This window comes from Sphaeramia orbicularis, chromosome 24 (assembly GCF_902148855.1).
Source record: "Sphaeramia orbicularis chromosome 24, fSphaOr1.1, whole genome shotgun sequence".
NCBI classification, from domain to species: Eukaryota; Metazoa; Chordata; class Actinopteri; order Kurtiformes; family Apogonidae; genus Sphaeramia; species Sphaeramia orbicularis.
The window spans coordinates 19,996,647-20,020,900 of record NC_043979.1 but is presented as its reverse complement, the minus strand read 5'-3'; the positions used below and the strand labels follow the sequence as shown (position 1 = coordinate 20,020,900).

The 24,254-nt window shown below is 37.8% G+C and overlaps 1 protein-coding gene across 2 annotated transcripts in view; it reads left to right on the top strand.

Annotated features, from left to right (window-relative positions):
* Positions 1-24,254, top strand: part of syndig1l (synapse differentiation inducing 1-like) — a 128,900-nt gene that overhangs the window by 8,667 nt on the left and 95,979 nt on the right. For both annotated transcript variants that reach the window (XM_030128932.1, XM_030128931.1), the window contains one exon: positions 13,843-14,516. In XM_030128932.1, coding sequence (XP_029984792.1) covers positions 14,013-14,516 — 504 coding nt within the window. In that variant the 5' untranslated portion in view covers positions 13,843-14,012. The remainder of the gene's footprint in view (positions 1-13,842; positions 14,517-24,254) is intronic.

The following is a 24,254-nucleotide window of genomic DNA, read 5'->3' as shown; positions in this document are numbered from 1 at the left end:
ACCAAAGAATCACACATAAGTATGATCTCTCTTTCATTCCTCTCCTTTTTTACTGACTCTCAGTTACATTCTTCTTCTTTCCAACACATCCACCCACTCGTACGCACGGATATTTACTCGCGCCGTACAAGCAGAAAACACAAACGCCCACCGACAAACGCGCACGCAAACACACACACACATACAGCGGATTGTGATTATTTCTCTGACATTTATCTTCACTGATTCCGAGGTGTCCTACATTGCTGAGCTTGCACTGAAATGGCTTATTCACACTTAAATTGCTGAAAAAAAACCTTCTCTACGCCATTAACACAGCAACGCTTTTAGAAGTATCACAACACCAAAAAGATTTTTTATTGCATCCCCTACTAATCCGTTGTCAGCTTGTAGAATTTGTGCAGAGTCGGAGTTTACGGTGCAAAGAAAGGCAGGGAAGTACTTAGAAGAATACTTATTATGCCAACAGTATATGCATGAGCGCCACTGGATTTGGTTCCTTAAATAAAGTCTGACTGAGTTAATTTCACTTCATTAGCATTGATCTGTTTTCAATACCTGATGCACTGGTCTGTTTGACAAACCTCGTTCCAGGAAAAAGTAAGAATTTGTTCAGACAGCGGGTCTTAATGTACAATTTGGATTTTTTGGGTGAAATCTGATTACCTCTGCCAAGGAGGTTATGTTTTTGCCAGGGTTTGTTTGTTTGTCTGTCTGTCTGTTTGTTTGTTTGTTTGTTTGTTTGTTTGTCTGTCCATTAGTGTGCAACATAACTCAAAAAGTTATGGACAGATTTTGATGAAATTTTCAGGGTTTGTTGGAAATGGGATAAGGAAGAAATGATTAAATTTTGGTGGTGATCGGGGGTGGGGGGGCCCACGGGGGGCGCCACTGATCAGCCTTGGCAGAGGTCTGCGCTCTCCGAGTGCTTCTAGTGTTTTTTTTGTGTGCTCATTCATATTACACATTAAATCAGAGTCAGCTTTATTGGCCAGGTATGGGAACACGTACAAGGAATTTGGCTTTGGTTTTTCTTTGCACGCGTTTCAACATGAACCCAAAACAACATGAACCCAATCACGCTTGAACATAGACCTAATATAGACAAACATTCGACTAGAGACAAGGACAATAATTGGATGAGATTTACAATGGATTTGTAATATATACAGAGTTTTGTACAGTGAGTGGATGTGTACAGGGATCCAGTCTATTAAAAATATGTTTATGTATATATTATTTACAGTGGGTTTTATATTGTAGTATGTACAGAAAGTGCAAATTGGAGTTTTATACAGTGAGTGGATCTGTACAAGGATTTGGTCGATTAAAAATATGTTAATGTGTATATATATATATATATATATATATATATATATATATATATATATATATATGTATATTAGGGCTAGGCAAGTTAACGCATTATTACCGCATTACTGCATTCATTAAATAACGCTGACATTTTTTTAAATCTCACATTAATGCTGTTTCATTATAACTCATATTATTCTGCCCCTGCTTGTGTGCGTGTACCGATTAGCTCGGCTGATAGACAACAGGTTTCCCAAGAAAAGCCGGACGCCCAAAACTTCTGTCCAAATCTTTTACTTGAGACTCACTGTAAAACTGCAACATACATACAAAATATGTCTGAGTTCTGTTCATCGCCTTAGTACATTTACATGGCATTATACATTTAAATGAATGGGGAAAAGATCGATAGCTCGATGCTAACTTGAATGGGAAAATCCATAGACACACTAACAATGAGCATTTACAGATTAATTTAAGATTTACAACGTCTTTTTATCCAGCAACAAAGGTTCACATCAGAGATATTTTATACTATTCATTCTTACAACAACTGAACATAAAATACTCACAGGCAAATGTTTTTCGGACCATACAAACAGAGTGAAAGAAACCTGTCTGTTAGTTCCTTCTTATGTTTGAACTGACTACAGGAACACCGCAAGTACAAAACATATGTTAGTGCAACTTATTCTGACCACTAGAGGGCCCCCTTTGCTTGCTTTGAACAACTGAACATCACATATTATTGGGCTTATTCGTATTAGAACTTATTAGTGGGCTCAAGACTCCTGTCAATCACTCACAAGCGGAAATAAACTGGTGTGGACATAAACATGGAGAAAAGTAGCGGCCTTTTACATGGACATTTTCATTTTAAATATCTTCAGATGGTGGGGTTGAGAAGTCCAAAGTTGTTTGGAAGCACTGCAATGTGGAATTATTTTTTATCACTGGAGTACTTCCAGTCTGAAATATCACTTAAAGGCAATGCACGCTGTTGATGCCGGCAACCCCCCCCCCCCCCCCTCGTATAACTATGCGATTAATCATGATTAATCGCAGAAATCCATGAGATTAATTGCAATTAAAAATTTTAATCACTGCCCAGCACTAATAAACATATATATATATATATATATATATATATATATATATATATTATTGCAGTGCAACTAAGGCTATGTTCAGGCAGCAGGTCTTAATGTACAATTCGGAGTTTTTGGTGAAATCCAAATTTTTTTGTGTGTTCGTTCATATTACACATTAAATGAAACTTCTATTAGTATTGACTATGAACTGAATGCGACCCTGAAGTGACCCGTATGCGGAAATGTGGTCCTGACATAATACATGACCACGCAGGCACACACTGTGTTTATGGAACTAACACTCCTGGGACGCAGAATTGTGATGTTTGTCAGGTTTCAATTACAGAAAGGTCAGATAAATGCGACCCTGGCTGTGCAGTCTGAAGTCACATTGCAAAATATCAGATACGTATCGGATTTAGGACCACATATGAAAGTGGCCTGGGTCGGATTTGAAAAAATCGGATTTGTGCTGTTCAAACTGTCTTTAACAGATCGGATACAGGTTACGTATGGGCAAAAAAAAATCTGATTTGGGCCACATTTGCCTGCAGTCTGAACGTAGCCTTTATGCGACTTCTATCAGTTTTACGTAAATGAGCAGAACGTGACCCTGAAGTGACCTGCATGTGCAAAAGAGGTTCTGATGTGACCACGCAGGCACACACTGTGTTTACAGAAGTAGGTATGTTTTTCCTGTTGCTCCGCCTCCTGGGAAGCAGAATTGTGACGCATTTCAATGACGTAAATGTCGGATAAATGCGACCTGTCCTTAGACTGAAGTCACATTGCAAAATATCAGATACGTATCAGATTTAGGACCGCATATGAAAGTGGCCAGGGTCGGATTTGAAAAAATCGGATTTGTGCTGTTCAAACTGTCTTTAACAGATCGGATACAGGTTACGTATGGGCAAAAAAAAAATCTGATTTGGGCCACATTTGCCTGCAGTCTGAACGTAGCCTTTATGCGACTTCTATCAGTTTTACGTATATGAGCAGAACGTGACCCTGAAGTGACCTGCATGTGCAAAAGAGGTTCTGATGTGACCACGCAGGCACACACTGTGTTTACAGAAGTAGGTATGTTTTTCCTGTTGCTCCGCCTCCTGGGAAGCAGAATTGTGACGCATTTCAATGACGTAAATGTCGGATAAATGCGACCTGTCCTTAGACTGAAGTCACATTGCAAAATATCAGATACGTATCAGATTTAGGACCGCATATGAAAGTGGCCTGGGTCGGATTTGAAAAAATCAGATTTGTGCTGTTCACAGTGTCTTTCAGAGCTGCTCAATATATCGTTCGAGCATCAATATCACAATGTACTGTACGTGTACGCAATAGTCACATCGCATATCGTGCAATGTAGGAGGCAAATAAATTCAATGTGTTCTCATCTAATTTCAACCTGGGTACCTGACACACACTGCATGTAGCCATCCACCAATCACAATCGTTCTTAATCAGTTTGGAGTGAGTCGCTGGTAATAATACGGAAAAATTAGCAACAAACAAGAGAAAATCAACATAAATGAAGACTTGGTGCCAAAAAGAAAGGCAACGTCAGTTATCTGGAATTATTTCGGCTACAAGAAGGATGATATGGAAACACGTGTTCTTGCACCTGTTGCCACAACAAGAGGAAACAACAAATTTGTTTGACCATTTACGTCAGCACTCCTGAGTATTTTTTCATATCGCAGGGTTAAAAAAAAAAAAAATCGCAATGTCAGTTTTTTCCAATATCATGCAGCCCTACTGTCTTTAACTGATCGGATACAGGTCACATATGTGCAAAAAAATCTGATTTGGTTCGCATTTGCCTACAGTCTGAACGGAGCCTAAGTGAGTAAATGTGTCTGAGGCTCCTGCAACCCAGTCGAAAAATATGGTCATTGTGTGTTTCTGCAAACTAAGAACAAATAATGTGTAATCACTGTTTTGCCTATAGGTTGTTTTGGATGGTTTAGACTTTGGCGTCTCTGTAACTGTAGATTTGTAGATTTATGCAACAAAAAAGCTTTAGTTTTACTTTGGACAAGAAATGGTTTAAATATTGCTAAATACATTGTAATGGCTGTTTAAACTTTCCTATATAATTAATATTTATATGAAAAGACATGGTTGAAAAGTGGAATGAACAGTTAAAATGCCCTAACATTTATATTCATATATTAGAAATCCAGATCTGCATTTGGGTTCATTAACAGTGAAAGTATTTCACGTTTTATTCCACTAAATCAGGGGTGGGCAATTAATTTTCTTATGGGGCCACATGAGAAACTTTGACAATTATTAAGGGCCGAATAAATGCACTTGCAGCTCTGCTCAATATACAGTATATCTCTATAAAAACAGTAAATGAAACAATACAATGACACAATGAAAATGTGGAGCACAGAATATAACTATTTAATGAATATTCACAAAAACATGTCCAAAAATATGCAAAACCAGCTCCATGTTAACTTTACATTAACCCTTTCATGCATACTGGTCACTACAGTGGACATCTATTCTCCAGCTGTTCTCTTATATATTCATGGATTTCATTGTTTTAGTTCCATATCAGCCAACACAGTGAACACCAATGCATCATCCCAAACACTGTAATTCATTCTATTACTGTAACTTTGCTGTTCTTGATAAACCTGATCTGTGTGAGAAAATGTGAGAAAACATCAGATTAGCGGCATTAAAGATGCTTTTATTTCATAGTTTTCACACAGTATATAACTTTATGATTGTTATTATTGCTATTTTTTGTCACTTTAGCCACTTGAACAAACTTGTCTATATTGTTTATATTTTTTATCTCTTTATTTTTCTATTGTATTGATGCATTTGGTCTTGCACTGCTGTACACACTTCAATTTCCCCCTTGGGGGATCAATAAAGTATATCTTATCTTATCTTATCTTATCTTATCTTATCTTATCTTATCTTATCTTATCTTATCTTATCTTATCTTATCTTATCTTACTTTCTGATGATGGGTTTTAAATACATATTCCTTTCCTTCAAAAATTAAACACATGGTGTCCAGCTGAGTGTACATTTTTGTAACTCCATGAAAAAAAAAGTTAATTAAAAAAAAAAAAAAAAATCAATTGCATCGTTTTTTCATGCATAAAGAGGAATAAAATCACTCAAGAAAAAATATTGACTAAGGTTCTCATAATTCATGCATGAAAGGGATAAAAACCATAAATGCAGCTTTGTTTGTTTGCATTTCTCAGTTCCTTTTCTGACTTCAGTGAAGAAATACTTAGAAGTCCGTGTCTTGTTAAAATCTTTGCATTCTTAATGAAACTTTCTTTCTTTTTTTGGCATTAGCTAACATCTTAATAGGCTGAAACTGACCAACAAACCAATAAGCTTTATTATAACCATAAGCTTTATGCTGAGAATGGAAAGGATGTGTGAAAAAATGCTAATTTAGCAGATCCTACAAAATAAAAGCGTTGCCGTTGTATTGGTTGCATCTATTACCATGATATATATTTGCGTTGACTTTTAATTACCTCCGCCAAGGAGGTTATGTTTTTGCCAGGGTTTGTTTGTTTGTTTGTTTGTTTGTCTGTCTGTCTGTTTGTCTGTCCGTTAGTGTGCAACATAACTCAAAAAGTTATGGACAGATTTTGATGAAATTTTCAGGGTTTGCTGGAAATGGGATAAGGAAGAAATGATTAAATTTTGGTGGTGATCGGGGGTGGGGGGGCCCATGGGGGGGCCCATTTCCAACAAACCCTGAAAATTTCATCAAAATCTGTCCATAACTTTTTGAGTTATGTTGCACACTAACGGACAGACAAACAGACAGACAGACAGACAAACAAACAAACAAACAAACCCTGGCAAAAACATAACCTCCTTGGCGTGGGGGGGGCCCACAGGGGGGCCCACTGATCAGCCTTGGCGGAGGTCTGCGCTCTCCGAGTGCTTCTAGTTTGCCATTGACCTCATGCGGGCCGGTCAGGGTCAGCATGTGGCCCCCGGGCCTTACTTTGCCCAGGTCTGCACTAAATGGTTTGACTCAAGCTGCTGTAATTGCTTGAAAGGTTATTGGTCTTTTCTGAAACAACGCTGTCCTTTTTTTTTTTTCTTCTTCTGTTCCACTATGAAATCAAAACTGTGGAGTGGAGAAGATAGTGTTTGTGTTCTTGCAGAATCTCTCACGTAATCATAGTAATCAGCGCGGTGCCTCTGTATTTATGCAGTAGTGATTTATTGATGTTAAAACACTATTTGAAGTCGCTTTAGTGACTCTGGTGAGATAACTAAATGTACTTTGACACTTTAAAACCTCAGAAACTCAGGAGTATGTCATGGAAAGTTGCATCTGACACTAAGCTTTGATGAATAAATAGAAAACTGTTCCAGAAAAAAAACCACAAAATGAACCCAGTGAAACCTTCAGTGATAAATAATCATCCCACTTGTCAGGAGTGTGTATTGCTCCAGAAGCCAGATGCCGTGGTGATTCTTCAGCCTAAATCAGAGACAGTAGCTCTACATTACATGCGACAGTGGCATCCAAAGCAGATAGCAACCTCAGCACTTATTCATTTTTTTTTTTTGTTTTTCATGCGAATTTGTACATGACCAAAGCATTTTCAGTCAACTGACTCAAGAACTCATGAGTCTGTGATTCCTAGAGCGATACATGGACCAAAGGGTGTGCTGGTGTGGAACCACCATGTCAGCATATTTAGAGAGATGTCCAATTGGGAGGAAGCACAAAAACTCTGTTGGCTGTCCGGTGTTTGCTGGAGTTCAGGAAGCCTTGGAGCACGGAGCTTGTATTTTATTCATGCAGTCGCAAACATGGAAAGTATTGGAAACAAAAATCCTACTTTGGGGAAAATGAGGAATTGGAAAAGGAGGTATTGGGAAACTTAAAAAAATTGCAATGAGAATAGAGTGAGGAAGCTGAGAGGCACACTAAATAAAAGATGAAAAAGAAGATAAAGAGTGCAAAATTTATAGCACACATTGAGTTCACTTGAATAAACTGGAAGTGACAACACACTGTAGGTCAGTACAGTCCTAGTAGAGACCTGTATGTTATGTCCAGTAGGAAACTTTTCCTTAAGTCCACACCAAATAATATAGTGTCCACGGTGAACTGCTGAGATAAGAAGAAAACATGGTTTCGATATTTTTATCACTTATCCAAGTATCGTTTGGGCAGTTGGAGCTGAGTACTGAATTGATGCTCTTTTTTTAATGAATATTTAACAAAGTTCGATTAATATTAATCAGGCCACATTTAAAAGGGACTTATGTTGGAGACGTTTAGTGTTACAATTTATTAACATCTGAACCAACAAGCTATTATGCACATCCTTCTGCCTCAGTGCCATTTTGAATTATATCTAATCTTGTTGTCTTCAGCTGGAAATTCCTTCTCTATGAGCATTTGGATATACTGCACTAAGCCAGCCATGCACGATTGGGGTTAGGACCTGAAAAATAATCTGCTTTTGGCATTTCTATTTTAAATGCAGATTAATCAGACAAAGGTTAAAGGGTGAAAACTGAGATGTAGGGTTGGGTTATTTTTTGCAGAGTGGAAATAGCAGAGAGAGTAAAAAGTTCAGTATTCCCATTTGATCTTTTTTGATCATCAAATCTACACATGATGCACTATTTTGTAACAGACAGAGGGATATTAATCAGGCGGCAAGTGCTTGAACTGTATTTTAATTTAAATCGGTTAGGCCTATGACTCATATTCAACAGATTTTAACAATGTAATTAGCATTTTTTTTAAATAACTGCACAAGTCTGGTTTAGATTTTTACAGAGATGCACCAGTGCCGATACCAGTATCAGGTGTCGGTCCAATACTGACTGTGTGTAATCCAACGGAGTGGAAGTGCTGCTGGGTCTTCTTCTGGGTGATTGTCCACAGGTGCTCTTTGGAAGTTTGTGGTGTGTCTGGTTATTTAGAGTCAAAAAAATCCACATTAACACGCTAGATTTCAAAAAATATATCCAAGGCACACTGTAGGATTTGTGTAAAAATAAAATGCTGTTATTATTTCATGGCATTCTTTAAAATACAGCCAACACGTTGCCACCTCTGGTCTTCATCAGGGCTTTTTTCACTAGTGAGTGGCACACCTTCATACAATCACTTTAATGACCTGAAGGAGGGACGTGTGAAGGGGAAAGAAAACAAAAAAACATGCATACAGACGTACATATACATACACACACATATATATAGATATACACAAAAAAAAAAAATATATATATATATACACACACACACACACACATAAATACACACATACATACACATACATATACACATATACATGCATATACATATATAAAATTAAAAAAAAGATAAAAATAATAATAATAATGATAATAATAAAATATTATTATTATTATTATTATTATTATTATTATTTAAGGTGTGCAACTTACTAGTGAAAAAAGCCCTGATGAAGAACTGAGTGCGTGTACTTGTACTCGTACTCATAAAAGTGCTCCGATACAAACACATTGATACCACTTGATGGCAGCGTGATGTTCACCTCATAGTGCAGCAGGTACACAGTGGAGGAGTAATGTCAGCAGTGTGGAGATTTTTCAAAATAAATGACGGTGACAAAAGTAACCCTGACTGAAAGTTACGTTAAAGACACAGATGGATATGGATGGAGTGTTCTGTCCGTCCTCTGCCTACATTCTGTGGGTAATTCTGTCAGTTTTCCGGGTGCTTGCGGATGCCTACCCAGACAGAGAATTCAGAGCAGTACCACTGGAAACTGTGGAGGTAGCAGATCTTTTCAAAGAGCGACTGTGTGAGTTAGCGAAAAACTACTGATATATTTATGACAACTACCCTCATCTATATCAGCTTTAGTATCCACATAAGTATTACCTCCTCTGTTGCGCCATGTTTGTTATTATTAACTTTCTTCTTCTTTGTTTCAAAAAACTTTACTCTTCTTCTTGATATTTGTCCAGTATGGTTAATTAAGAACAGCGCCCTCTGGTGGACTGATTGAGAAACATTCATTCCAACACATTAAATGTCAGTAGCAGCACTTTGTTACAGTCAGACTAATGACAACGACAATAAAGCACATTTACAAAAGTAACTAAGAACTGTAATGGTATTATTAAATACTCATATTGGTACTCGGTATCGGCTAGTGGTGTTTGGAATAATGGTGTTAAAAATAACGGCATTAGTAACGCTGTTATTGTTTACCAGTAACGGGTAATCTAATTAATTACTATTTGAAACGTTACAACGCCGTTACCGTTACCAACAGTGAGATGTGGTGCGTTACTATGCACTGATTTCTAACAGCTGTTATCCGTCCTGGCTCATTCAGCCAAGCACGAGAGATGTGACGTTTGCGGACAAGTCGAGTCTTTTGAACGGCTCTTTTAAGTGAACGATAAGAACCGATTCGTTGCGAGCCTTTCGTTTACGAGCCTTTCTTATATTCAAATTGCCCACACTGCCTTCATGCTTCACCTGTGTGTCCATGAATCTAAATTGTCCACACTGCCTTCACCTGAACGACTAATGACATGTCCGAGTTTGGGTGGTCCGCAGCACACCCCATTCACTTGAACGCAGCAACGTGCGCAGCTAATTTAGGGGAGGAGTTATCAGTGACTCCGACTACCTGGATTGAAGGCATTTACTGCTGTAGGAGCGACTGAAAAAAGTATGTGGGATTAACTGGAGGAGCATCTTCTCCCTATAAATGCTGATATGCATTTATGTGGTGGAAAAGCCGGGCCCTGGTGGACCCCAGCCAGGCCCTGGTGGACCCCAGCCTCACCACAGTCATGGTATTCAGTACCTGTTTGTTGTTCTACTTTATACAACTGGCCTGTGAAACACGCTCAAAAATCAGTTTCCTTTTACATATTTGAAGGATTTTCAAAAAAGTAACGCAATAATTACTTTCCCTGGTAACTAATTACATTTATGAAGGAGTACTTCTGTTACTAATTCAATTACTTTTTTTTAGGAAAGTAATTAGTAACTATAACTAATTACTTTTTAAAGTAATTTACCCAATACTGTTGGCAAGTAATCAAACATAAGTACTTGTATTCAGTCTGGAAAAAAGTGGTATCGGTGCATCCCTAGATTTTTAGCTTGAGCCCCATGCTTTTGTTTTCCTCTTATGAGAAAACAAAGCAAAATTTCAGTGTTTTTTTTTTTTTTTTCACCTTTGAACTTAGCCTCAGTCTGTGCTTCCTTTTCCCCTTGGTGTGATTCATTTGTGCAGGTGTGAGAACAGTATCACACTCAGGTATGAAGCAAAAACAACTGCACCAAAACCACTAAGAAGAGACAGTCTCCAAACAAACTGTGGAGCAGTTCATTTGTGACCTAACCTCAACCTTACCCAGTTACCAGGTGTATTTGGCTCCTGTAGCCAAATGTGCTTTGCATTCTGGGAAGCTGCAGAGCAGACAAACTGCAGCAGGATTCACAATTGTAGGGGCAGCTGGCCAGAGAATGTTTTGACTTTTATAGACTCAAGTTCAGAATATCGGATCATCTTCCTGTACTTATTGTCTTGTTCCCGTCTACATCAGGCCTGTAGGTGAAAAGGACGACCTCATATGCTTTATTGCTTGCTTGAAAAAGAATCAGAGTGAAGAGGAATAAGTTTGATGTATCTCCAAGCCCAGGTAGTTACAGGTATAAGTAAACAGCTGGCAAATCTGGGAGTTCAAGTATTTATTTGACATTTATTATGTAACCAGTGAGTAAATATGTTGCAGCCAGTGCCATCTTTTCAGCCTAAAGCGGGGTACACACTTAAAGATAATCGGGCTGTTTTTGTCCTGATTATCCCTTTTCCCAACCAACGACGGCAAACGTCAGATTATTTTATGTCTTATAAGATTATCCTATAAAATTCTCCAGTGGTGTGAGGTGTGTGAAGAGTGAATTTGTCCCGATAATTGAATCCGAATCGGAATGGGGCAGGCAATCGCAAATATTAAACTTGTTCAATATTTACGACCATGTAGGGAATGCCGATGGCTGCTGAGTCATGACTCCGTGAATTGCGACGTGGAACGGACGGAACGTAGCCAATCAAGAAGCGAGCTGACTGAGGAACAAGGAGGCAAGCGTAAATAAAGTTTGTTGGACCTCAGAAAGGAAGTCATGATATCATGTTGAACAGTTGGTAGAGCTGTGGGAACCCCGAGAATGTCTATTCAACATCTCCGCCAAGTCGTACCACAACCGAGACGACATGCTGCGTGTTGTAGGATATTGGAAAAAACTAACTAACGATTTTTTTTAACCTTGTGACATATATTGCAATATGAAAAACTACTCAGGAGGATATAATAGCTGTGTGGCACCGATGTAACAAATTAGTTGTGTTTCCTCTCGTTGTGGCGACAGGTGCAAGGCACTATCGACACAGAACATGTGTTTCAGTATCATCCTTCTTGTAGCTGAAATAATTCCAAATAACTGACGTTGCTTGTCTTTTTGGCACCAAGTCTTTGTTTTTTGGTGATTTTCTCTTGTTTGTTGCTCATTTTTCAATGTTGTTACTAGCGACTCACTCCATGTGCAGGGGGCGTGGTCTGCTTTGGCAAACTGATTAAGAATGATCGCGATTGGTGGATCGCTGTACGCAGTGTGTGTCAGGTACTCAGGTGAAAATTACATGAGAACATATCAAGTTCATTTGCTTCCTACTTTGCAGGATCTGCGATGTTACTATTGCGCACACGTACATTGTGATAATGATGCTCGAACGATATACTGTGCATCTCTAGCGTGTTGTGTTTTCCGGTTGTTGCTATGTTTCTTCTTCGTTTTTGTTAGATCACATTTGATCATGCGAGATTTCTGGCTTGGAGGACTAGATTCTAGATCGACGGTGGGACAGAATGGTTATGTGTGTGGTGTGCTGGGTTGAGATTATCGGCGCACACCACACACAGTACGATCAAAACTGTTCAGTGTCGGATTTTTTATTGTCATGTGTGGGGTCTGTAACCAGGGGCGCCATGAAGGGGGGGTAAACATGACAAATTCCGGGAAGGGGCACAGAGCAATAGAGGGGGTCCAGTGGATACAGGCTAGATGTTGTGAAAATTTAGTAGAAGATCCGCTGTATAAGAGAGGCATAGAAGTCAGGAGTCGGATGTTGAAAGTATATTAAGTTTCAGTTTTGTTTCACGCTAGCGTAAGTGGTGGTATGTATGGACCGTGCCACCCCCCCACCCCCTGACAAATGGACAAGACATTGAATTTTATGAAGGGCCAACAGCGTTTACCTTTCATGGGGCCCATAATTGGTAGCGGCGCCCCTGTTTGTAACAGATAAAAAATCTCTTCAGATTTAGAAAATCCTTGTGTGTGTACCCCGCTTAAGACTTACAGGAGGATGACTCCCTAGAGCTGATCTACAGGATGGGGAAGCAAAATTTACAATATTTTGAGGCAGGGATTGAAAGACAGTGTATGACCAGTTAGTTTATTGAAAGTCATGAGAATTTATTTGCCACAAGAAAACTGACATAATAGAAAATGTTTTTATTCTATGTGTCCTCCTTCTTTCTCAATAACTGCCTTCACACGCTTCCTGAAACTTGCGCAAGTGTTCCTCAAATATTCAGGTGACAACTTCTCCCATTCTTCTTTAATAGTATCTTCCAGACTTTCTCGTAATAGTTTTGCTCATAGTCATTCTCTTCTTTCCATTATAAACAGTCTTTATGGACACTCCAACTATTTTTGAAATCTCCTTTGGTGTGACGAGTGCATTCAGCAAATCACACACTCTTTGACGTTTAATTTCCTGATTACTCATATGGGCAAAAGTTTCTGAAAAGGTATGGATAATAGTGTTAGGTATGATTATGACATCAGTATGTGTTTGGTTTCGAAACAATTGACGTAGTGCCTGCTGAGAAAAAACAACTAAATGTTCATTGTAAATTTTGCTTCCCCACCCTGTATATTTGAATATAAAGTTCATGATACCTTGATGACACTAAGACCCGAACAACAGGGAGATAATAAAATTAAGTGCACTGAAAACACACACCCACACACACCTACACACACACACACAGATACACAGACGTAGTTAAGTATGATATACTAGGGTAAAACAAGGAAATGACAGTGCCGTGATGTGATGCTGCTGCTTCTCAGTGATGTGTTTATATGTCAGGAGCGAGGAAGTAAATTAAATCTAATTGAATCATCTGCGGGGTGCAGCTCTTGACAAGCGGGGCGCTGTAAAAAGTTGTTGCTGCTGAGGGAATGACAGATAAACTTTGATCTGATGTGCAAGTGCGTGGTAAACTGTTACCTGGTGGATGTCAAATACTGTCTTCCTTCTAGTTTTGACATTAAATCTGAAACTCTGTCTCTCTCTGTTCCTGTTTCCTCCCACTTTAGATTCCAGCGTGGTGAATTCTGAATGCCATAATCACCTTTTACTGACATCCACGTGAATTACAGAGGAACACAACTTCTTTTTTTTTCTCCACTTGTCTGTTTTTTCTGCTTCCTTAATAAAAGTAATATCACCGAAAATCTCCTCCGACTGACCTTTAACCTTTGTTGCTATGGAGAACCTTAGCGAGCTCCAGAATCCATTGTTGGACAAAAACAGTAAGCACATGGTGAATGGTTACGGGGGTGACTTCCCCAATAACCAATACCAGGAAAACATTATTAATTATTTTGCTGGTGGAGGTGGAGGTGAAGGAGGAGGCGCAAAGGTGAATAACGGCACCGTGGTGAGTGGAGGAAGCTATAATACCAATGGGAAGATGAAATCACAGCAGCTTTTAGACGCCACCTCGCTGCATCTGGCAGTCGAGGCCTTCTACAGGCCCAACTTCATCCTGTATAAGGAGGACAGTGGGAGCATCAAAGCTAAGGAATACAAAAGTGAGTGTTGTGAGACCACCTTCACAGAGAAGAAATCGAAGGAGGCGTCGAACACAGCGGGGGCAGACGCGCCTGGCACGGAGGATCCCCAAGCAAAGCTGCTGGAGGACGGAGAACACATCAAGATTCAGACTGTTTCCTATGAGGTGGAGGAGGAAGAATATGTGGAGTATGAGGTAAGAGAGAAAATGCGTACAGAGGATAAAGCATAAAACCTGGCAACCCTGAATGTTTATCACACTGGAAGAAGAATCCAAGGCACTCTCTTTCAACATTAAAATGCCTTTAGGGTCATTCCACCTCAATTCAACAAGTGCCTCCTGCTCGACCGTCTTGGATTTGCTTGAAATTTTTACCATATAAAGTTTAACACTAAAAAACACCTCAGCCAAAATTTCAGATTGATATATCAAATACATTTGAAGAAAAAAATTCTTGAAGGTACCCCCCTCCTTGCAGTTTTTGGTGCATTTTGCGATTGTCTTAAAATGTAGCAAATTTTAGAGTGCAATATCTCAGTAAGTTTTCTAGCTAAATGCACGAAATTTTCAGTAAAGGAAGACTACCACATATAGATTGCATATGTCTATTCTCAATAACATTGTCTTTATTGGGACTGTGGTATGACCTTGTGAAATCTGGAAAATAAACTTGAAACTTTTACAAACCCCTATATTTATTGACCAATTAAACACAAACCTAATATGATATATTGCAAATAATTACACATCCTTTTACATAAGTATATAGAGTAATCAGATCAGCATTTATTAATGGGTATGATCCTTTTTTGTTGTTGTTTTTGTCATAATAAAATCGCAAAATAACATTTTTCATTCATTTTCACTTTCAAATACCACAGGTATGACAAGGAGTACCAACCAAAAGAACTTATTTTCTGAAAGACCATCACATATGCTTACAAAATGTTAAATTTCATGATGGTTCTAGGACTCACGAAAAAAAAAAAAAAAAAAATCATGATGGTTCTAGGACTCACGATGGTTCTAGGTTGGAGTCCTAGAACTATCATGAAATTTTACATTTTGTAAGCATATGTGATATAAAAGGATGTGTAATTATTTGCAATATATCATATTGGGTTTGTGTTTGATTGGTCAATAAATATAGGGGTTTGTAAAAGTTTCAAGTTTATTTTCCAGATTTCACAAGGTCAAAAACGGCAAGGAAGGGGGTACCTTCAAGAATTTTTTTCTTTGGATACATTTGATATATCGGCCTGAAATTTTGGCTTGGCTAGTTTTCTACATGGTAAAAATTTGAAGCAAACCCAAGATGGTCGAGCAGGAATTTTTTTCTAAACGCGTTGAATTGAGGTGGAATGACCCTTTATTATCATGGCATGGTCATATCTAGACCTAAAAAACTTTGCACGGGGTCGCGTAACTAGTTAGCATGCCGGAGTCTCTGGTGGTGCATGGCCGTTCTTAGTTGGTGGAGCGATTTGTCTGGTTAATTCCGATAACGAACGAGACTCCAGCATGCTAACTAGTTACGCGGCCCCATGTGAAGTTTTTAAGGTCTAGATATGACCATGTCACGAAAATAAAAGCATTTTAATGTTTAAAGAGAGTGCCTTGGATTCTTCTTCCAGTGAGATAAATACTTTTTGAATCCCTTTTTCCAAAGAGCACCTCGAACAAACTCTTTTTTGGTCCGAGAAGCATTCCTTCCCAAACATTTTTTGAACCCTGAATATTTGATGAAGCTGATTCAATCTTTTAGAAATATTCTCGTCCTGTCAATTGTGTTGTGTCAAATTTGTTCTCCTGCTTCAAAATTATCCAGAAACTTTCATGGATGTAACGTTATATCAGCTGATACCACAATACATACCCAATATGTTTCCAAAAATCCAATACATGAACCCATAAAGACCCAAACATCCACCGAACCAAAATCATTCGCTGATATAAAATATTTATTACCTATTGATCCACTAATTCTATCAATACATGTAAATAATTGGTATAAAATAGAGTTTGTCATCTTTTCATGGTTATCAGATATGACCCATAGTTAATGTAGAAACACTGTCATCTTCTACAACATTGATTCACCAGTAAAAGAATTGGATCGATGACAGTGGATTGACGCATTTTATGTTTTGTTAACGATATATTTTGCAGAAACAATAATCTTTTTCTTTAGTTTTCTCTGTTTTGGATATAATAACCCTCAACTTTAATCTGAGCTTTAAAGGACATTTATATAATCAGTACAGGATAATATATAGGAATTTTCACTTAAAAATGCTAAATACAGAGGATAATATTAGAGGAAAAAGGTGATAAATCACTGCGACAAAAGCAGCACTGGGTCTTTATTGGTTAAAGGGTACATGTAGTAAATTTTCATTGCTAGCTATTTCAAAAGATCCCATATAATACTAGTGGTTCCATCAGATTTATGCTTATATCATAGCCTGTTGTCAAGTATGTGTGAGTTCTAAGTCACTGCTCTGTCAGTCAGTCGTAGTCAGAGACATGTTGCCTCTTTCATGGGCTGTTCCAGCACCGGTAGTGACACAGCATTGTAGTAGTATTGTCCGATTACCTGGGCTGCGATGGACTGGTCACTGACCCACTCTAATGCTATGTGGTACCGGCTCGACTCGACACGACTTGGCCTTTTTGTGTTTCCATTACTTAGAAGAACCTGGAATTTGGTACCTGGCACCACTTTTTTAGTACTTGCTTTGCGGAGGTTCCAAAACAGGTGAAGAGATACTAAAATAGACCACTGATTGGTCAGAGAGTTGTCTCTGCGTCATTGCATCATCAATGCGCAGCACGCCATTAAAAAAAAATGATTCAGAAGTTTACTGTTAATATATCAGTTGGCTTAATACATCCATGATGGCAGCCCATAAAACAACACCGTGGTGGGTGGAGGAGGTTCAGATATGTCTGTCCTTGGTGGCTGATGAAAAGATTCGGTGTGAGCTTGACGGGTCAACATGCAACAAATGAATTTGTCAACAATTCTCTGAGCAGACGTCATGGAAGTTATGCTCAGTGTCACTATAACGACCAGGTACTCTAAAGTTGGTAGTATCCTGTAATGGAAACGATCTCCAGGAATAGTATCTAGTACCCGAGTCGAGTCCAGTCGAGCCGATATCATGTAGTAGAAATATGGCATGAGATGGCACATTATCGTCCAGTGCTGGGTCACGTCTCTAGGACAATGGCGGAATGCTAAGCTTACGGCTGCACAAACAAAAGCACGAACATACACATTCCACTCAATCTTGCTCACTGACTGCTGCTGGTTTACTTGCACTTGATCACCCAGAAACAACGACGATACCTCACTTGTGGCCAGCAATGGCTGATCCCCATAGGTTCTATCCCCGTGTGTAATTCATGTAATAAAAAGGTCCAGTGTGGTGCATTTATGATGATTTTTTTTTTTTTTATTGAATTTGCACCTCTCTTGTTTATAAGTAAAACACAAAGCACAATTAATATTGTAAACATGACCAGTACTGGTACATTGTAAGGATATCTAAGAAACAACCACCAGTATGTCTTCTTGGTAGTTCTTCTGGGTTCAACTGGACTGGTTTAGCTAAACCAGTCCAGTTGAACCCAGAAGAGCTACCAAGAATGAAAACCTGGACAAATGACAACCTACACACACAACCACCAGTATGATTGACCTGTATTGCAATGCAGTTCAGTTCAGTATGTTATTACTTCCACCAAGTGAAACGCCAGAGGTTATGTTTACCTCCGCCAAGGACGTTATGTTTTTGTTGGCGCTGGTTTGTCTGTTTGTCTATGCGCAAGATAACTCAAAAAGTTACGAATGTATGTGGATGAAAATTTCAGGAAATGTTGATACTGGCACAAGGAACAAATGATAAAATTTTGGTGGTAATAGGGTTGGGGGGTGATCAGTGGGCCACGGGGGCCCAGTGATCTGCCTTGGCGGAGGTCTGCGCTCTACAAGTGCTTTTCTAGAAAACAGCACAGACCTCCGCCAAGGCCGATCAGTGGGCCCCTGTGGCCCCACCCCACCCCCGATCACCACCAAAATGTAATAATTTGTTCGTTGTGCCGGTATCAACATTTCCTGAAATTTTCTTCCAAATCCAGGCCACTGATCTGGCTCGGTGGAGGTCTGCGTTCTCCGAGTGCTTCTAGTTTCATCTGGGTTTGTCTGTCTATTTTTCTGTTTGTCAGTTAGCAAGATAACTCAAAAACTTATGGATGGATTTTCAGGAAATTTTCAGGAAATGTTGATTAAACAACAAACGACAAATGATTAAATTTTGGTGTGTGTGTGTGTGGGGGGGTGTAATCAGATAATCACAAATTTACCCTAAACAAACTAAACTGCACCTTGTATCCCTGTCTCTGTTTGACTTCAGAAAAACACTTGGCAGTTTCACAAACTGTCAATTTCACAACTTCTTGTAAAAAAAAGAAAAGAAAAGAAAGCCTGTTGGTCAAGAACTCGCACTTAAATCATCCCTTTCCTGTTCTCTTCTCTAGTTGCACTTTTACAACCCGTCTCATGCTCGGTATTAGCCTAAAGTTTTACGCACTTTGCAAGATTTGACGACAGGCGGCGGCTGATAGAGGTGTTTAAGGAACATTTTACGGAGGATCACAAATTAACGGTCACACGTCTAAATCGTAGATACTGGGGATCAGGGCTTGACGTTAACACCCACCCAAAGGCCAAATGCAGGTAGATTTCATCAGTGACAGGTAATATAGTCACTCACACCAGCCACTTTGTCAGGCTGAATTATATCCATAGTAGGTAGCTGTATTTCCTCCAACAGTGTGTCCGGAGTTACTTCTCTCAGCCGCAGAAGGTACCAGGCCTTTATTTGAGGGAGGCCCATGGGTGTCAAACTCATTTTAGTTCAGGAACCACATACAGTCCAAGGAGATCTCAAGTGGGCTGGACCAGTAAAATAAAATAGCATAAAAATAGAATAATAACCTATGAATAATGTCAAATACTTACTTTTGTCTATGTTTAAGAACGACAGAAGTACAATTATATGATGAAAATGTTTACAACTACAAACTATTTACATTTTAATATATTCTGCCTCAGTTTATCTACAGATATACAAAGCATTTAGTAATTTTGAGAAATCTGAGAAACATGAGCACAATTTACTGAAAAAACAACAATAAAACAACAAATATGAACAAAATAAAGAATAACAAGTGGAAGAATTTTACAAAAATGAACAAAAATTTGAGAAACATTAACAAAGTGAACACAAATAAAATTAAATGTCAACAAATATGATTGAATTAAACAATGACAAGAACAAAAACGTGCATTAAAACTAGAAAAGCACTCGGAGAGCGCAGACCTCCACCAAAGCAGATTAGCCCCCCCCCACCCAATCACCACGAAAATTTAATCATGTGTTCGTTGTGTCAGTATCAACATTTCCTGAAAAATTCATCCCAAATCTGTCCATTAGTTTTTGAGTTATCTTGCGAACAGACAGACGAACAACCCCCCCGTTCCCCACGATCACCACCAAAATTTAATCATTTGTTCCTTGTGCCAGTATCAACATTTCCTGAAAATTTCATGAAAATTCGTCCATAACTTTTTGAGTTATCTTGCTAACAAACAAACAAACAAAACAAACAAGCAAACAAACAAACATGTAAACACACAAAGCAAAGTGATCACAATACTTCCTGGTGGAGGTAATGAAGAAAAACTTGAGAAACATTAACAACATGATGTTAAAATTGCATTTATTTCTCTTAGGACATTTCATGTTGTACATATTTGTTCAGGTTATTCTCTTTTTCTGTGAAAGTATAGTTTGTAAATGTAAACATTGTCATTTTATTTTCCTTTTTTTACACTAAAACAAAGAGAAAAATTTGTAATTGTCATTACTTGTTGGTTGTTATGAGAGTATTTAACTGATCTGACCTGCTTGAGATCATATTTGTCTGTATGTGGAAACAGAACTAAAATGATTTCCTCCCACGTGCCGGATTGAACACTTTGGGGGGGCCGCTTTTGGCCCACGGGCCGTATGTTTGACCCCCCCCGTGTTAGACTCAGGCGTCTGTTTATTATTTGCTCTGTATAAATGGTTCTATTTAGTACGAAACCTCATTTTAATCTGCTGCCGTTTGTGTTAATCTTTTCAATTAATCCTCTACACCCCAGCACCACTTATTATAAGCAATAAATAGCCACTCTTTTTATGTCTTGTTTTTCCTAAAACAAGAGCTTTACACACAACCTTTTCAGAGCAAAATATTAGATCATGACTTATTCAAAAGGGTTGTGAATCTAGTTCAAGTAAATTGTACAAGTCATAGTTTCCTCTAATGAAATAAAATGTAACTTCCCAAAAACAAAACTGTCTTAAATGAAAATGCTAAGTAGCTTTTAACTTGGAAAAACCACAGTCCACAGTGGCTGGTGAGCAAAAGTGAACGTCAAACCCCGTTGAAGAACACTGGTATCAGCCCAAATCACCATTGAAAATAAGAGAAAGATATTCAGCTAATGACAGTGGCTGATGTTTCATCTTTTGTGTTTTCTTGAAGGTCACTGCATACATTTGTATGATTACACTGGTGCTCACTCAAAGATAGTATGATTAATTTAAAACAGTAGAATTATTTTTCATAATGAAGGTCAGAAAACAGCAGAAAATAAGGTTCGTATCAGTACTAGCAGCGGCTCAGTTGTTATTTTCGACACTGGTGTTATCCCAGTATTTTGCATCCCTTATACATAAACAAGACCTGTACTAATGATTTTATATGAGTAAATCAGATTTTACTGATTTATAGAGGTTGGAAACAGTCTATCTACCCAACTTGCATCACTGTGTAATTCTAGTGCACATTATTTTGCTTTTTCAAATGGAATTCTGCATTTTAAAACAGTTCCCTGTGGTCTACTGTAAATGCTCTGCTTGGGTCTGAATTCTTCATTAATTCAACTCCACAGGTCCATCTTCAACAATATGGATTACTAATGACATGAGACAGGTTGTTTTGAGCCCCCCCCCCCCCCCCAGATGTTGACTGTGTGCTCTGTCCTGTTCAACCACTTGTGTTCGTTAATACAAACACACTGCAAAAAAAAAAAAAAAAAAAGGGTATTTTTCTCATTTCTGGTCAAAATATCTCATCACATTTAAAATCAGACATAATAGACATAAGAGTAAGTTTTCAGTGAGATATAAGAACTAATTTTTAGATTTTCTTTTGCTAAATTCAAGAATTATTTTGCTTAATTCAAGCAAAAAAAAAATCTGCCAATGGAACAAGTGAAAATGATCTTGGTGAGATTTCTTGAAATCAGATTTTCAAGATCTGTTGCCTAAAAAATAAGTTCTTATATCTCACTGAAAAGTTACTCTTTAGGTGATGATGTCTTATTTAAAGTGTGATGAGATATTTTGACTAAAAATGAGAAAAATACACTGTAAAAAATGACTGCAGAATCAACACAAAAAAACTGCAAAATTGCAATATAAAAAAACTGTAAGTGACAATACAAAGCAAAGTTGTTGGTTTTTTTTGTTTTGTTTTTTTTTTTAAAGATTTTTGTGATAACGACTGAATCAAATACAGCTGCAGTTTTTACAGGAAGAGTATGTAAACAAAATCAGATTTGTATGTAGAGATTATATATTTGTATTGTTTTTAGAAAATAAAACTGTACATTGAAATACAATGTGATGCCGTTTAAATTGCAAGACCATAATGTTGAAATAACGGCCTATTTGCTTTTTTTTTTTTTTTTTTTTTAAATAAAAAAGTTATATAAAAAAAAAAAAAAAAAAAAAGCAAACATTTAACAATGTAATATTTTAAATTTGTAAATGAATGGGTTGGTAGAGTTGGTAGAGCGGCTCATCCAGTAGCCAAAGGGTTGGTGGTTTGAATCCTGGCTCAGACTGCCCATATGTTGAAGTGTCCATGGAAGACACTGAACCCTGAATTGACCTGGTGGTTTTGGGCACCATGAAGGTGTAGAAAATGTGCTAAATAAGAGCAGTCCATTTACCATTTAAATCCAAAGTTAAATCTACATGTTACTCTGTAAATATGTTTACAGTTGGATGTGTTTTTTACAGTATTGTTCTGGAAACCACAGCTGCCAGTTTTTTTCTGTAAAAACAACAGGATTACAGTCTACACTTGGTAAGATTTTGATTTTTGCAGTGCAACAACTGAACATTTTAGGTAATCGACTCAAAGTTTGGACATGTTTTCAGTTTTTCCTACAATTACTGCTGCTGACAAACAATTATGGCACGCTCGGAGAAATGTTCGTCTGAAGTCTTGACCTTATATGTGCAAATGTTGTGATGTAACTACAGGGTGTCCCATAAGTCTCCATACATAGGAGACATAATACATTCCGAACATACAGGGTGGGGAAGCAAAATTTACAATATTTTGAGGCAGGGATTGAAAGACAGTGTATGACCAATTAGTTTATTGAAAGTCATGAGAATTTATTTGCCGCAAGAAAATTGACATAATAGAAAATGTTTTTATTCTATGTGTCCTCCTTTCTCAATAACTGCCTTCACACGCTTCCTGAAACTTGTGCAAGTGTTCCTCAAATATTCAGGTGACAACTTCTCCCATTCTTCTTTAATAGTATCTTCCAGACTTTCTCATAATAGTTTTGCTCATAGTCATTCTCTTCTTTCCATTATAAACAGTCTTTATGGACACTCCAACTATTTTTGAAATCTCCTTTGGTGTGACGAGTGCATTCAGCAAATCACACACTCTTTGACGTTTGCTTTCCTGATTACTCATATGGACAAAAGTTTCTGAAAAGGTATGGATAATAGTGTTAGGTATGATTATGACATCAATATATGTTTGGTTTCGAAACAATTGACGTAGTGCCTGCTGAGAAAAAACAACTAAATGTTCATTGTAAATTTTGCTTCCCCACCCTGTATATGGTTCTAACATGTATTTCTTTATATTTCTTCTTTATAGTTCTTCAGCAGTGGAGGACACGCATTGAAATGTGTTCCCAACAAAATGGCAGTCATATAGGGCATATTATATAAATAAAAATGGTTTATGTCAAGAAACGTTTATTTTTCCTATGTATGGAGACTTATGGGACACCCTGTAGTTATAGACGTAACAAATTAAGCAGGAATTAAAACAGGTTGTAGAAATCCACTCAATTTTTCCCAGAATGAATATAAAGATAGCTTTGCAGCACCTGGAGGGTTCAAATTCAAACTTTTTGAACTATTAGGGTCCAAATACACAAATAAATGCACCAAAGACTAATAAAAGTGGGTTTAGCAAAATATGACCCCTTTAACATTTGGGTGATCAGGTGTGCATGGACACCAGTCTCTGAATGTTCTAATTCCAAATACAGATGCATGTACTTTTTTAGGTACACAAATGCTTTGGCTCGTCTTGAGTAGAGAAACTTGAGCATTCTTTTGGTTCAACTGAAGGTCGGTATCAGGCTGATAATTCCATCTATCACAGGGGTGTCAAACTCATTTTAGTTCAGGGGCCACATTCAGCCAAATTTGATCTCCAGCGGGCCGGACCAATAAAATAGTAGCATAATAGCCTATAAATAATGACAACTTCAAATTTTTAAGTGCAAAAAATAACATTAAATGATGAAAGTATTTCTATCCAAAACAAAAAAGATGTGAATAACTGAAAAAAAGCTGAAATTTTTGAAAAAAAAAAAAAAAAAGCACAATTTGATCAATATTATGCCTCAACTCATGATTTATATACACGTGCATTATGGATAAGATCTACAAAGACACAAAACAGGCAGAATATTGTTAAAATTGCACATATTTTTCTTTAGACATTTCAGGCTGTTCATATTTGTTCAGGTTATTGACATTTTATTAT